Source organism: Beauveria bassiana (assembly GCF_000280675.1).
Source record: "Beauveria bassiana ARSEF 2860 unplaced genomic scaffold BBA_S00026, whole genome shotgun sequence".
Classification (NCBI taxonomy): Eukaryota; Fungi; Ascomycota; class Sordariomycetes; order Hypocreales; family Cordycipitaceae; genus Beauveria; species Beauveria bassiana.
This window is the reverse complement of record NW_007930861.1, coordinates 169,374-184,592: the sequence shown is the minus strand read 5'-3', so window position 1 is coordinate 184,592 and position 15,219 is coordinate 169,374. Positions and strand designations below refer to the sequence as shown.

At 53.7% G+C, this 15,219-nt stretch overlaps 5 protein-coding genes across 5 annotated transcripts; 3 read left to right on the top strand and 2 right to left on the bottom strand.

Annotated features, from left to right (window-relative positions):
• Window positions 1-2,259: 2,259 nt before the first annotated feature.
• Window positions 2,260-3,559, top strand: BBA_07610 (uncharacterized protein; the record flags this gene model as incomplete). Its single annotated transcript, XM_008602707.1, has 4 exons — window positions 2,260-2,470; window positions 2,770-3,204; window positions 3,262-3,305; window positions 3,359-3,559. 4 exons carry the CDS (start codon window positions 2,260-2,262, stop codon window positions 3,557-3,559), a joined length of 891 nt encoding a protein of 296 aa, XP_008600929.1.
• A 928-nt stretch (window positions 3,560-4,487) lies between these two features.
• BBA_07609 (uncharacterized protein) lies at window positions 4,488-4,851 on the top strand (the record flags this gene model as incomplete). Its single annotated transcript, XM_008602706.1, has 2 exons — window positions 4,488-4,539; window positions 4,634-4,851. 2 exons carry the CDS (start codon window positions 4,488-4,490, stop codon window positions 4,849-4,851), a joined length of 270 nt encoding a protein of 89 aa, XP_008600928.1.
• A 466-nt stretch (window positions 4,852-5,317) lies between these two features.
• On the bottom strand, window positions 5,318-8,020 carry BBA_07608 (serine-threonine rich protein; the record flags this gene model as incomplete). Its single annotated transcript, XM_008602705.1, has 1 exon — window positions 5,318-8,020. One exon carries the CDS (start codon window positions 8,018-8,020, stop codon window positions 5,318-5,320), a length of 2,703 nt encoding a protein of 900 aa, XP_008600927.1.
• A 3,662-nt stretch (window positions 8,021-11,682) lies between these two features.
• BBA_07607 (major facilitator superfamily transporter) lies at window positions 11,683-13,799 on the top strand (the record flags this gene model as incomplete). The annotated part of the gene is made up of 6 exons (XM_008602704.1): window positions 11,683-11,855; window positions 11,934-12,067; window positions 12,140-12,470; window positions 12,566-12,904; window positions 12,980-13,344; window positions 13,417-13,799. The coding sequence occupies 6 exons, from the start codon at window positions 11,683-11,685 to the stop codon at window positions 13,797-13,799; spliced, it is 1,725 nt and encodes a 574-aa protein (XP_008600926.1).
• A 223-nt stretch (window positions 13,800-14,022) lies between these two features.
• BBA_07606 (uncharacterized protein) lies at window positions 14,023-15,219 on the bottom strand (the record flags this gene model as incomplete). Its single annotated transcript, XM_008602703.1, has 2 exons — window positions 14,023-15,048; window positions 15,088-15,219. 2 exons carry the CDS (start codon window positions 15,217-15,219, stop codon window positions 14,023-14,025), a joined length of 1,158 nt encoding a protein of 385 aa, XP_008600925.1.

The window sequence follows — 15,219 nt, the reverse complement described above, 5'->3', positions numbered from 1 at the left end:
TGCAGTAAATGAATACTACACGCCACGAGAACAAAAGTTCGTGCCTATTGCATCACGGCTGACTAAAGTCATCGAAAAGCGAGGCAAGAGAAGAGGCATGGATGGAATCCAGGCCACCGAAGAGTCTCTTCTCACAGAGCTGATGCACCAAGGCTGACCTCGTATGCCAGTCGAGGCCCCTGCCCCTGGCCCTTGGCCCCCTGCACTTTGGGTCTGGGTTCAGATCTACGAGCCGTGGGCCGCCACGCTAGAGCGGCAAGCAGAGCTTGCAATTGGCCTGACTTTCTCTCCGCAAGACCCATGTGTCAAATCGTAATGCCAGGAGCTTATTATTGTCGCTATTTTTGTGGGAGTCTGAAGCGGGACGAGCGAGGCCTGCAAATGGAGTGGAATATCGACGAGTCGATCCTCGGATGCAGCCAGCAGCGCAGCCTCAAAGCACCACGAGCACCAAGTGCCGAAGAGTGGCAGCAGGCCAAGAATCGGCGAGAGCACGAGGGATAGGATTGACGGCAAAGCGGCACCCCGGCCATAACTCGCTCCTTCATTGTAACCATGTGTGCCATGTCGTGATGTTAGCCACAAGCCCAGGGACCGTGTAATACTTGCTGCTTGCAGAATTGCGTCACTGTCTCAGCCGTCCCTTTCTCGTCACCTCGTACCCTCGGTATTTCCCACACCGTCTACGGCCGGTGTCAGCTAAATCTGGTGTCAAGTCTTTGGCCAAGTCTGTATCGTTCTTTTTTGGTATGCTTCTGCCAGTTTCGTGTTGCACTGTCAGCAAAGATGCTGATAAATAGCTTTCAATTAGATTGGTGGAAACAATTTGAATTTGGTCAGCCGCCACCAGAAGCCGTTAGGAAGGTACGGAGTAGATTGGGTTGATTCCAGGCCCGGAGACTTTCTCCATTCATTGCCATGTTGTGCCGAGAGTGAGCCGGAGGCGTGCTGATTAGTATCAGTTAGATGAGCGAAAGAATCGACCATGGCGCCATATTATTCGTTTCGTCGGAGTAGAACACTTGGTCTTTTCTCGGAGCATTGTTTTGCGTGTAGTCGCCTTAATATCCTGGCTCCGTGCCGACGAGGCTGCTTTTATTCCTCGTTGTCGTCACATTGACCCTGTCACACCTTCGACGAAGAGCGCCCGTTCATGGCGGTTTTTCCGAGCTTGCGCCGGGGAGAACAAAGAAGAACGTCTCGGTGGCGTTTTCGGGCTTGGTGATATGGCGTTTCATTTGTTGGGGTGCAGGACTCGGGCAGAGACGTGACTGAAGGTGGCGGCAGTCAAGTCCGACAATGATAAGCTTGACAATGGCAGGTCTGACGAGCCATTGTCATGTTTTTTTAGGTGAGACGTGATGCGGGATTCCGAGTTTGGATGAGTAGTTGATGGGAGTTGTCGCGTTTGAACAAAGATGAAGTAAAAGTGACGCTCCATCTGTCGCGAGTCTTTTGCTTTAATATTGACCGTAAGATGAAGATGGTAAGACAGAGCAAACATGCTGTCTTGTTGGATATTTACGTTTTTCTACTCCGTGCCTACTCCGTGCTGCGCCACGAGAAGGCGTCGTCACCCTCTCGTTCGTTGCCCGTTGCACGTTGGGCGCTGCCAGCTGGCGTCGCTGCGGGCGCTGTCAGTCCAAGGTAACGCCGTTTGTCGTCTCAAGTCTCAATACAAAATTCCCAACGTGCCTTGTTGTCTGAGCTATTTTCTGCCTCTCCATCGCGTCTTTGTTCTTTTGCATCGTGCATGCTACAACCTTTTATCAATTTTCCGTTCTTGCTGCAGCCAGCTGAGTGCTAGCTGACAAGCTTATATTATATTAATTATCTGCAGTGTGCAACGAGTCTGTAGCCGTCGTCAGCCGTTCCTGGCAGCGTGTGCCGTGGTTGGTGGTGGTGGGCTGTCTGCTCCGTCTCACTCGTCGTACAACTCGTGCAGCAATAAATCGCCAATCCTGACGGTGGCGCCGAATCCATCTTACTTTTCAGCATTCGAGCATAGATTCTTTTCCAGCTCGCGGGGGGTGTGGTGTGCTCTGACCAAAGAACTTGATTCCCGTGTCCGCCATGGTCAGCTCCCATCATCCCAACTCCCTCATCATGCAAGCCACAAAAAAAAACGAAATGCTACAAGATATGCATGCTCCAGAACTGCGCATCAATAGCTTACAGACTTTTTTATCCTAGGTTTCCGCCTCCGCTCCTTTGAGTTCCTTTCGCTGGGTCACTTCGCTCTTCCTAGTACTGCTCGTTATGGTCCAGCTCATGGGCTCCGGCGCGGCCGCCGATCGGCCACGAGCCTTTGTGTGGCTTGGCCCGAAAGATGACCCCGACCTGTCTGAGGCGGTTGGCCAGCTCCTTGAGTCGTCTCCTCACAATTTCAAAGTCTCTTACGTCGGGCCAAAAGACATAACTGCCGAGAGTCTGAAGACTGTAAAGCTCCTTGCCTTTCCAGGCGGTGAAGGTATGCTTCCTTCTCATGTCCTTAGATGCCGATTTCTTCTCCTTCTGGAGCCTTGTTGCAAGAAGCTATCAATCCTCCGCACTCGTCGCTCCATCCTCTCCTACATCTCCCCACCGTGCAATCACACCACCTCCCCTTATCGGTTCATTTTCATGCAAATTCTTCAACTTTACTATACTACATCGCCAAGACGTGGCGTTGCGCGGATCGAGGCCCGCACCTTAAACTTGTTCCCACGTATTGCCGTGATGACGTTGCCATAGCCGCTCTCTCAATACTAATTTGCCCCATTTTTGCAGATGTGGACAACCTGTGGAAAGTAGTCAAGCCCGTGGCGCAACCCATTCGCTCATTCGTTGCCGGCGGCGGTCGCTACCTTGGCTTCTGTCTTGGTGCATACATGGCTGGCCACTCGCCAGGCCTTGGCCTGCTGCCAAACGGTTCGGACGTATCTGCTGAGTGCGATGAGGAGGACGCGCAAGTCAGGGATGACAGGGATACGGTGATTCAGATTCACTGGGCATTCAGTTCCGGCTCGAGCGCGGGTAAAACGGTAAGCGATCGTTGGATCTACTACCAGGAAGGAAACTATGTCAAGAACTTCGTCGAAGACAATACGAGCTACGTACTGGGACGGTACTCAAAGACGGACCGCGTCGCTGCGACGCTCAACAAGTATGGCGAGGGCTGGGTTGGCACAATCGGTCCTCATCCAGAGGCGGACCAATCTTGGTGTAAGTCCATATACCAGCCTACATGTTGTATCTACAGTAATGCTGACACCGATTTAGTTGATTTGGCAAACATTACCGCGCCGGATGGTTTGCAGTTTGAGGTTGGCCATGACCTGATTAACGCCGTCATGACCGGCGGCTCTAACGTCAGGAGCCTGGCGGCCAAGCTGCCGGCCAATGGAACGGAGCCGAATCCATCTACTACAGCAGGAACGAGTTCATCCACTGTATCGGAGCCGAAGCCATCTACTACGACAGAGCCGATTTCATCCACTGCATCGGAGCCGAAAGCATCTACTACAACCGAGCCGAAGCCATCCACTACAACAAAGCCAAAATCATCCGATACAGCTGAGCCAAAGCCATCTGATACAACGAAATCTCAACCATCTGAGGGGACAGAGCCGAAGCCATCTACTACAACAAAACCATCTGATGCAACGAAGCCCTCTGATGCAACGAAGTCATCCGATGCAACGAAGTCTTCTGATACACCGAAACCGTCTAATGGACCGACACCAAAGGTCGTGTCTAGTGGCGGTAGCAGGTTGAGCAATCCGTTCCGTCGTCTTTTCCGACGATAAGTCTGCTGTGCTGGCTCTCTGAGCCAGTTCGCTATTTGTGCTGATTTCATTTCTCGTGCTTGCATTTTTGTTTGTCGTGGGTCGGTTCCTCGTCCTTTCAGCAGAGTACAACACAAAGTACTGACTCATTGGGTGGCTACGCTTTAGCGTCACAATCTACAAAATTTGCAATGTACTACACCATCTAGATTGTCATTTTTATCTTCTTTATTGCTTTATATATCCGTTTTGCTCTGATTCTCGGAGATTCGTACACCTGCTCAGCTTGTTTTTATTGGGCTTGCACTTGTTGCATGGTAGAGCCGGGCTAAAACCGCTGCCACCTTAGCTACCCTGCGATTGGTGATGCATTATCTCCAAACGGCTACAAGACCAGAGTTATGCTTGTGTGCATGAATAGCAACATTTTCCTAGTAGCCCCGTAGTTTACGGTTGAATTGTCCAAAGAAAATCAATCTGTAGGTTCGTAGACATGAGACATCGTATGAGAAAGCAAGACAGCCACACACACGCATCCAGGGTCTCGTGACAAACGTCGCCACCTCCTCCCCCCTCCTTCCGATAATAACCAGTTCTGCACACCTACTCAAACCTTGTAGTACCCATCTCTTTTTGACACAACTTCATCAGCCTCGTGGCATATCCGTCTCCCACTGCAACACCTAGAACCCATCCTCTCCCTCTAATCGGTCCTTTACAATGTCCGAACCGGCACAACAGACCACCACCCTCCCGCTGCACACCACGCGAGGTACGCGCCCCTTACACAAATCAGTTTGCACAAGTCTTTGCGCACAAGCGGGCTAACTCTTGCAATCCTTTTTTTTGCGCATGAGGAAAAGTAGAGTCTGGCGACCGACGCGGTACCCAGCAGGAGAAGAAAAGAGCCAGCAGCGGCAGCAGCAGCGCAGCGTCGTCGGCCCAGCAAAAGACAACAACGTCTTGGACGCCCAATTTTGAGCGTCGGCAGAGCTGGAATGCGCAGGACCGCAAGCACGAGCTGCAGATGGCGGCGCTGGATAGTGTCCGGACCGGTCCTGGATTTACCGAGCGGTCGCCTTGAAAGTTTTTGACATGACAACGCGAAGAAGGAAAGAATTTTCAAGACAAAAGAATCCTTAAAAAAAAAAAAAAAGGAGTCGAAATGACTATTTAGGCGAGAACGTACAGTTTGCAAAACGACGGCATGACAACAAAGAATAAGAATGACTGCGAGGAATGGAACAGAAAGACTTTGCTGGCAGGCAAACCTACTTAAGCACCGAGTGGAGCATGAAAAACAATGGCTACGAGGAAATTGACGATGGTAATTCAAGCTCTTGGGAATGCCTAGCTAATTTAAACCTGCGGTCGAAACCGAGTCCTGGGTACTTGTCACGACCGTGTGTGTGTAATCCATTGTACACTATGATCAAGAAAGCAAAAAGAAAAGAAACGCCAGAAATCCATGTCTGCTGTAAGGTGTATCCATGCGTGCGCCATGTTTATAAAACAACAAAAAAAAAGGAGCAGCGAAAAACGAAAGCTTGTTAAATCAGGCCATTTGCCGACAGATGCTCCGCCAACACGCCGACGCCATACACGGTGCCGGCCGCCGCTGCCGTGCCGAGGACCAGCTTACTGCCCAGCGATCGCTTCCGCCTGCCCACGACGCTTGGGTCGTATGCAGGCGCGCCGGGCTCCGCCCGCCCGACCCTGCGAAAGACCAAGACGTCGCCGCGGCCCGAGACAATCTCGTAGCCGTGCGCCTGCAGGGGCTTAAAGTGCGGAAAGAATTTGGCTGGGTTTGACAGCCTCAGGATAGTCTCGGCAGGCGTCTGCTGCGACGAAGAGTCTACGGATTCCACGGCCGAGCTCGTCTCTGCAACATTGACCGTCTGCGTCTCCGGGTCAAACGCGAGGATCACGTACTCGGCAGCGGCTGTGTGGGCGCCATGTCCTCCACTTACTGCTTGCGACGGCGAGTCTTGTTCTGCAGTTTCGTTAGCATCGGATCGATAATGCGTCACGAGTGTCGGCCAAGTCGCTTTACCGCCAGTTTCTTGTGAATAGCTTACTTCCAGTCCTTGCGGGGCTTTTGAGTAGGGTTCCTGCTGAGCCTGAGCTCGCTCGGCCGCGCTCATGGCGCCCTTTTGCTCCGCAGACAACTTGTCGAGGGCCTCTTGGACGGTGCTTTTGCTTGTGGGGAAGCTCTCGTCCATGGAGCTGACGCCCTCATCGCTCTCCTGCTCAAAGCGGCGCTCGTGCTCAGCCTTGGCCGCCTCGAGCTTGGAGAGTCTCTGCTCAGCGACAGTCTCGAGTTGTGAAGCCACCGGTGGCTGCTGGTGCTCCTCAGCACCCCACTCAGCGGCGTACTTGGACTTGCCATCCACGAGTTTCTTGGCGCGGCGGGCAGCCTCGAATTCGACATCAACAAAGGGCTGTGCCTTGGTGACTGGGCCCTTGGGGACGTCGGCCTCGAAAGACGTCTGATATTTCTTCTTCGCATCTTCGAGGTTGACGAAACGACGTTTGGCAGCAGCCTTGGTAGCGCCGTTGGGCACATTGGGAGCTAACTGCAGCTTACTCGTGCTAGATTGGTGAGAAGCAGTCTTGAGACGAATCTCAAGATCATGCTCATTAAATTCGGAGGTTATGGGTTGAGCGGCAATGTCATCCAGAATGGGGTTATCGTAGCTGCCGAGATCCTTGTAGTTTTTTGTGGCCTCCTCAGGGTGAGTCGGATATTTTTTGTTGGCTGCGTCGAAGGCGCGGGGATTGTAGCTGGCAAGATCAGCATAGTTCTTGGTGAGCTCCTCAGGATGAACGTGTTCCTTGACGTCAGGCTCCTCGAATCCCGCTCTAGGGTATTGTGAAAGATCACTATAGCGTTTGGATGCTTCCTCTGGGTGAAGACGTGCAACAGCAGGGTCGGCGTTGGGGAATTCGTCGTACTTGTTGAGGTCGCCGTAACGCTTGGAAGCCTCTTCCGGGTGAATGCGGGCCGACTTGGGACCAGCATTGTCATACTGGGCGTAGCGATCCAGGTCATCGTACCTTTTGCTCAATTCCTCGGGGGTGGGAGGCGGGAGACCGTCAGGCTCATTCCAGCGAACAGGGCCGTATTTGTCCAGGTCCTTGTATTCTTGGGCATAGTTGGCGGGCTTGACGTCGACCTTGGGCGGGCGAGGGGTACCACGGGGGGTGCCGTCCATTTCGCGTGCCTGCTGAGCCTCGAGGAGAGCATCCTTGCACTTGAAGCCTTCAGCGTACTTGTCCAAGTCTTCATAGTTTTTGGATAGCTCTTCCGGCGTCAAGGGGCGGAGGCCATCGGGCTCGCTGTACGTCACGGCGCCGTATTTGTTGAGATCCTTGTAGAGCTTGGTCTTTTCCTCGGCAGTCATGCCAGGAAGACCATCAGGTTCGTTCCAGGTGACGGGGCCGTACTTGTGCAGATCATCGTAGTCTTTGCTCTTCTCCTCGGGAGTGCGACCAGGAAGGCCGTCAGGCTCGTTATACTTGGATGGTTTGTACTCATTTAGGTCCTTGTACTGCTCAGCGCTCTGGGAAGGCAGGCCGTCGGGTTCGTTCCACTCGATGGGGCGGTATTTCTTCAAATCGTTGTAGTGCTTGGACTTTTCTTCAGCAGTGAGCTCCCAAGGTGTGTTGGGGTCGTCAAAGCTGGCCGACTTGTAGGCGTGAAGATCCTTGTACTGGGGAAACTGCGAGGTGGCTTCGATCATCTTCTCAGCATCGACAGTTTGTGTGGTGTCCTTGGGAGCAAAATCTTGGACATAGTCGCGGACGCTCTTGAGGGGAAGGCGGAGATTCTTGATGCTCTGTGGGGTATCTTGCTGAGGACGCAGCAGCTGGTCGACAGCATCGCGTTGAAGAGCGCCGGCCGTCTTGGCGGAGCTGAGACTCGAAAGGTTATCGGACCAAGACTTGACATTGGCAGTGTCAGCGTAGCTAATGCTGGTGCTATGTATGGCGTGAGTGTAAGCTGGGGTGGCGATGTGGGTGGTGGACTTGGCGGCGTTGCGAGCGCTCTTGTTGTCCCAAGCAAACCTGCGGCTGAGCGTCTCCATGTATCTGTAGCGGACTGAGCGATGGCGACCGCGGGCTTCGTGGTCGGTCTCGACCTGCCAAGGGCCGTAGCGGTATTGGCGAGTCTGACGAGCGGCAGATGTGGTGGAAGCGCGGGCCAAAGCCAGCCTGGCGCGCGGGGTGGACTGAGTAGCGGCTGAAATCATGATGGCGAGCGTGCGGTTGCAAGGTTAGAAGGCTGGTCCCGCGACTGCTGTGTGCTCTGCAAAAACAACGAATCAGCATCTAGGGGAGGAAATACGAAGAGCGACAGCGTCAACACCAGGGCCGGGCACATACCGGCAGTGAAAGGTTAAGCGGGAGTGGGTGGGAGCGTCGATGTATACGGCATCTAGCCACGCGGCAGTAGAGGGGAGAGGGGCTGCGTGAGATGGAGGGAGAGAAGGAGAAGGGGTGATGGAGAGAGAGAGAGAGAGAAGAATTCGTGAGATTGGAGATACAGAAAAGTGATGACAAGAGGAAGATGTTTGAGATGGAAGCGACGGATGAGGGGAAAGTCTAAGACGACGAACGGAGCACGGGCAAAATCGTGGAGGATAAGGTAATGGAGGCAGCTCATGGGTACTTGGAAGGTACGCACCGATTCATGTGGGGGCCGGGGCTACAGGCGATGGCCGGGGTTACAGACTTTGCAGGCGTGTTGCGCCAGGCAGCCCGCTAAGGCAGCAGTCGTTAGCAGAAGCCACTGAAGCAACTGAATTCCCAGCGACGGCGCCATTGGAAAATTTAATAGCAGAGAAATTGCTAGAAATACTGACACAGCACTGGCAGAGTTTGGATAGACCACTCATCGCAAATGGAGTCCCCCCGGGTTGTGCCCGGGGCAAGTCTTGGCGGTTTGGTGGCATCTACTCCGTACAGGTGCAGGCAGGACGACCGCTAAATGACATGTCCAAGGCGCTATAGCAAAGTGCTGGCTGGCCTGCACAGAGACGTGTCGCTGTCCATTGTGAAGACAACCAAGACATTGATGCACCTAGGTACCTGGTCAACTATCTACTTGAGCGGTTTATTGTTGTCCATTTGCTGCGCCCTGTTACACACTAGCGAGGGCTACAGAATTTGCGGCCTGACGATACGAGTACTAGCATCTTGGAGCAGTTGGTAAGATGCATGCGGCTATTATTGACGCCTGTACTTCCTGAAGCAATGCGCTGAACTGAGAGAACGCTTTATAACGTTACTTACAGCCCCGTCCCCAGTAAGCAATTCAGAGCAGGCCACCACCAAATTTCCCTGCATTTGCTGCTCAAGATCACCTTGAGGCACTCGCTTCGTGCACTGCACCTAAATTGCAGACGCTTCCCTACCCGTGAGGCTGTGACGTACTGGCTCCATAGCCAATGAGCCCCTACAGGCTACAGCCCACCTGTCCCGCTTATCGTCTCGCTGGCATTGGCTCAGATAAGACGCAGCAACCTTTCCCAAGTTGCAGTGGAGATGGCCCCTTGCCATCACAGCAGCCAAGTACCTCGCAAGTACTCATGCTTTTGGCGAAACAAGCTTGGGAATTGACGATGGATTCAAACCACGGCACGTGATCGGGCACAATTTACAGCCAGACCACGCAGAGTGATGGCAATGGGATCATTGAGATATGAGCTAACTGAAATCAAAAGTTATAAAAAACATGATGAAGGGAGAAGAAAAGCCATGGCGCAAGGCCAACTTGTTCAAGCGGCAGTGGCTGGCACAAGGTCGGGTTACTATGCGGATTGTCGGCTTGTCCTCCGTACGCCATTCCTCAAGAGATGCTATCATCCCCCGATCTTTTTTATGGCTACATCTGTTATCAGATTTGACACCCAATTCGATGGAGATGTCTTTCTATGCCGTACTCTTTTTTTACAGTTGCTGCTTGCAGCGAACGTTTGAAAGGAGCCCGCTTTGTTTTGGTCCTTCTCCACTGCAACAATTCAAGATGGGCCACGCATGACGTCAGCGTGGTCAGTTCTTGGGCGCAACGGGCGCACGCACAATCACGTCAATTTTCTCGCGTTACACTTGGGGGCCTCGTAGAGCGAGCGGATAGGCTGATTCTGGCGTCTTTTGTATATAGGTAATTCCCTTCTTTGGCTCTTGTGCTGATATCTAAAGCTGCGTCCTGGGTGACGAGGATACCACGCTGATGAGGCGCGAGAGCCTTTTGAACCAATCCGGGTACAGCCCTCGAAAAGGTGCCGTGACCGCCATGGCTTCTGTTTTACGAACATTTATATAATAACTTGTATTACAGCACTGCATGCGGGTGTAACAATAAGTTCTCACTGCCCGAACCCATCCCGGTCCGAATTAGGTAATTCAAATCATCAACAACGAGAGCGACGCCGTCACAACCAAAACCCTCTGCAAAAATAACCTCGCTCTTTTTGTTTTTGGTCAGCCCGCAGTAAGCTGCTTCGTAGCGCGCCCGCTAGTAGGTATTTCTCATCCGTCTACTTTTAGTCCTGTTGCGGCTGAGGCTGCACCCATAATTATAACCCCCAGCGCGACGTCGCCGCTATTTCCATTAGACCGCCCCGTCTGTCAAAGTTGGGTCCGCGGACTAAGGAATAATAGAAAGTTGTCAAGAGGCACGTTTTTTTGTCTTTTCGGACTTCGGGCTCTTCCCAGACTCCTTGCTAGCAAAAAGTGATTAAATAAATTTGATCAACATGTCACCATTCTTCTTTGTTCTCGCTTTTTCCCCGGAAAGACGCCACTGCAGCTATTTTGCATCTCAACTGAGGGGAAAAACGGCTGCCATGCCGTGCATGCCTCGGCCTCGCCCAGCCCAGCTCAGCCACCAGCATGCGCCAAAGTGCGCACAATCTCATGTCAAATCTGTCAAATGGCCCATTTGAACTGCTCTAATTCCTCGGCACCTGCACGCCTTCCCCGCCAATATTCTTGGGGACCGGAGCCCCAGACTCCCGACTTGACAAGCCCACATTTATACGGTCTATCGAGCACAGTGCCGCATCACCATGTCATTCTGAGTTCAGTCGCATTATTGTGATGTGACGCCAGTTGTACGCTTGCATTGATAGTTCGGTGCATACAAAAAAAGCATCATGATCATGACGAAACCACTCATTGTTCCACCCGCACTGATCTTATTTGGTCTATTGTCCGTTGTTGGAAATCAAACGCCCATACTCCGTACAGTGCCCAACTTCCCCTCCTTCACTGTAACCCCCCATCTTTGAACCCCAGACCGATCTGCAATTGACATTGCCACGGGCCTAAACATGATAAGCCGCCTGGCCGTCAGCCGTCTGCTGGCGTCGTCGCCCAAACAAGACGCACCACGAGCGGGGTAACGCCTCTATTTGGTCATAGGCTATATTCGTAAGGCCATTTTGGTGTAAATGTCAAGGTAAACAGAAGGGAGGGAAAGAAAAGTATACGCGGAAAACAATTTTGGTTAGCGTTGCAATTTGATCGTCTCCCCTCGCCGATCTGGGGCCCCAGAGTCTGTGGCCATCGGGCTCCTCCATCACCCCGAGACCTCTTTGGATTTTTATTGCCTTTTCCTTGTCACAATGGACAAATTACGTCAATCACCTATTTTACGGCTTATCCTTTTTGATATAATTCCTCGACATCTTTCCCACAAGTAAAAAGCCAAAAGAGAAGAAGACAATTTTCCGTGCCCAGATGCCCACGGAGCCGCAGACAACCTCTGAGGACTGGGGGCCAATTGGTGCTAGCACCAAAACAGAACAGACGACCTCGCTCCCCAATCCCCCAACTTTTGCGCGCGTGAGCGCCTCGAGGGGATAATCGTCGGCGATACATTGAAGAAATCAGAGAGGGACCCTCGACTATGAGCGACGAGGTCAAGAGCATGGGATCCGCATCGGCGGACACGACACTCGACAGCAGCTCCCGCGGCGAGGGCCCGTCCTCATCACTTGACAATGCCAGCGCCGACAGCGCCATCGTGGTGCGGCGCAACAAACCCATTGCCGCCTGGCGCCTCGCCGTCATATTCTTTTGGTATGTGAATTCTTTCTTATTGGATTCTGATCTAGCGCGATAGCAAATCATGTACGACTGACACCCTCGAATGTGTAGCATTGGCATGGGCCTGTTCCTCTCGCTCCTCGACGCCACCGTCGTCGCCACCATGCTCGTCGACATATCCGCCGAGTTTGAAGATTTCAAAACCTCTTCCTGGGTGGTCTTGGCCTATACACTCACCGAAGTCGGTTCGTCTCCTCCGCTCCTTGTTCTTTCTCGCCCGTACTAGAGAAAGCAAAAACTAATCGAGTGACGAAAAGGCTTCGCCGTCGCCATGGCCCGGCTCTCCGACGCTCTCGGCCGCAAGACCGTCGTCGTCGCCTCCTTTACCATTTTCCTCGCCGCCTCCATGGGTTGCGCCGCCTCGGCCAACCTCGACCAGCTCATCGGCTTCCGCGCCGCCCAGGGCGTCGGCGGCGCCGGCCTCTACGCCATGGCCATGGTCACTTATCCGGAGCTCAGCCCGCCCTCGCGTGTCGTCCTCGTCACGTCGGCCCTCGGCGTCATTGTCGCCCTGGCCGGTGTCTGCGGGCCCGTCATCGGCGGCTTGCTCACCACCTATGTCGGCTGGCGTTATGTGTTTTGGATAAAGTATGTTTCTTTCGTCCAGCCCATTCTCGCCCCTGTGGTTGACTACTGCTCCTGTGTTCCAATCTTCGATAGACGGCTAACGCGCAAAAACCTAGCGGCCCGTGTGCTTTCGTACCTGGCATCCTCCTCTTACTCCTCTGGCCCAAAGATTACCAGCTCTTCGTCAAGATTGACATGCGCCGCCTCGACTACCTAGGCGCCGTTCTCGTCCTCGCCGCCACCATCCTCCCCGTCTTCATCATCAACCAGGCCGCCATCCGCGACTACGCCTGGCGCAGCGCCCCGACAATCTCTGTCCTTGTCATCAGCGGCCTCTGCTGGATCGGCCTCGTCCTTTGGCAGCGCCAGCTCGCCCGCGACCCGCGCCTCCGCCTCATCCGGCCGCAGCTGCCCTTTCACATTCTCACGAGCCGCGTCATGCTCGCCGCCATCTTGTAAGCAACCCCGGTCCCCCTTCATAGCAGACCAAAAAAACAGCAGAGTGCTAAATTGGGCCATGCAAACAACAGCGACACGTTCCTATCCGGCTTCGTTCTGCTCCTCGCCATCATCAACATACCACTCCGATCGCAAATTGTCAACCTCTACGGGCCCGTCAAGGCCGGCGCCCTTTTACTTCCCATGATGGGCGGCGGCGCGGCCGGCTGTGCCATCGGCGGAGGTCTCTCTCTGCGCCGCAACAACACCTTTCCCGTTCTCCTCGCCGCCAGCGCCATCCTCACCATATCTTGCGGCGTCCTCTCCCGCCTCCCCGACGCCCCCAAGCCGCCAGCATGGCAATGGGGCCTCGAAGCCGTCCTCGGCGTCGGTCTGGGTCTGAAAATCTCCAGTACCACGTTTCTCGCTGTTTTGCAGTCCGACTTTGAAGACCATGGTACGTGCCCTTTCCCCCTCCCACCCCGTCACACCAAATAAGAAGAAGCCTGTGCTGACCAACAAACGACAGCCATCTCGCAGGGCATCATTGCACAGATGCGCGTCTTTGGCGGCAGCCTCGGCGTCTCCATCAGCATTATCGTCCTCATCACCAAGATCCAGGAGGGTCTGCAAGGCTCCCTCACGCCCGACCAGCTGGCCAGCTTCTACCGCTCGCCGCTCGCCCTCTTCCAGTTTGGCCCCAAGCAGCAGCTGCTGGCGCGTCAGGCTTTTATTGACGCTTTTCGCCTCGACATGTACATTTGCGTCGGCGTGTCCGCAGCATCGCTGCTCGTCGCCCTCTTCACGTACCAGCGGCATCCGCCGTCGGTGCAGTCCAAGCTAGAGGATCTGGAAAAGGAGCTGGCGAGGGGCGCGGCCTTGACAGAAGCTTCGCAGACAGCAGAAGTATGACTTTACGATGAAAAAACCAACAAACTGTATACCCATATTAGTATGACATGATATATGACGCTTGTGTACATAAAGAAATGCAACTTGAACAAGATGTCCGGGTCATGGCCGTCGAAGAATAAAGAGGAAAAATTCGATTCGCTAATTCCTGATCCAAATGATAAATGATCTTATGTGACTCGCTTATCCAAGCGTAGCAGCATGCTTTACACCAGTAGCCCCCTCATCTCTCATGTCGTGGATTCCCCTCACCACGTGTTTGCGCGCCGCTCTGCTGGCGTGTAGTCTCGAGTGTGTGTTGATCGTGCAATGTCAACCCATCCGTGTCTTGATGCATGCCGTTGCGGCCGTCTCTTGCATTTGACTCCTGGTGGTCCTGCTGCTGGCTGTGCCGTGAGCTCTCCGAGCTCGGGCGCTCTTTGTACGGAGGCACCGCCATGCCAGCGCCGGTAGCCTTATCTTGCTCCCGCGATTTGACGTAGACGGGGAGCGGCTCGTCGTCGGTCGGTGAGCGCGACCTCTGATATTCGCCGATGCGCTGCAGCCGCTGCTCCTGAAGCTGGTGCTCTTCGCGATAAAACGCCTCTCGTTCTCTCCGCCGTGATCGCATGCAAAACCAGAGCGATATGGCGGAGATGGCGGCAAAACCGGCAGCCACGCAGCCAGCCACAATTCCAATAATCTGCCCTAGGCCTTTATCCAACGCGGTGGGGTCAGGTTGCTTCCGTGTCAGGCTGGGATCGATTTCTGTGCCGGGCTCCCAGGTCTTGACAGGAAACTGCACTGATACGGTCGGTGGCGCTGGTGAAAGCTCGGAGGTATCTCTCTTTTCCCACGCAATGTTCCAGGGTGGGTAGAGCATTGTTACCACCAAGGGCGTGACTGTTGTAGGAATGGTAGCATTCCTTGCTGCAAGAGCCGCCGTTGAAGCAGCGGTCTTGAGAGCGGACCCAGTGGCAGTCGTAGTGGGTGTAGTATTGGCAGTGGGAGTGGTTTGCGCCGTTGGAGTCAGGGTCGTCGTCTTAAAGCAGTTGGGTCCGGATATACTATATATCTCTATATCGTAGAACATGGTGTACCTGAAGCCGCTGTAGAGAAGCGTATTAGCAGTGGCGGCAGGACGAAGCTTGGCATTAGCACTCACCTCGGGCAACAGTATGCTGTCGTGCGAATCGTTTCTGTATTGGGTTGATTGTTGAATAGATCGGACAACTGGTTGTAGTTGTAGCCGCTGGGACAGACGGCTTTGCTGTAACTAAACCAGTATGTACTATTGATATTATTCCACCCAGATGGCTGGCAGGCGGAGAACTGCGCATCGGTAACTGGCAGCAGAATTTGCGAATAGATCGTGCTTCCAATGCTGTCCCCCAAAGTAACCGGAGCCGTTGCTGCAGTCCAATTTTGTACCGGAGTACAT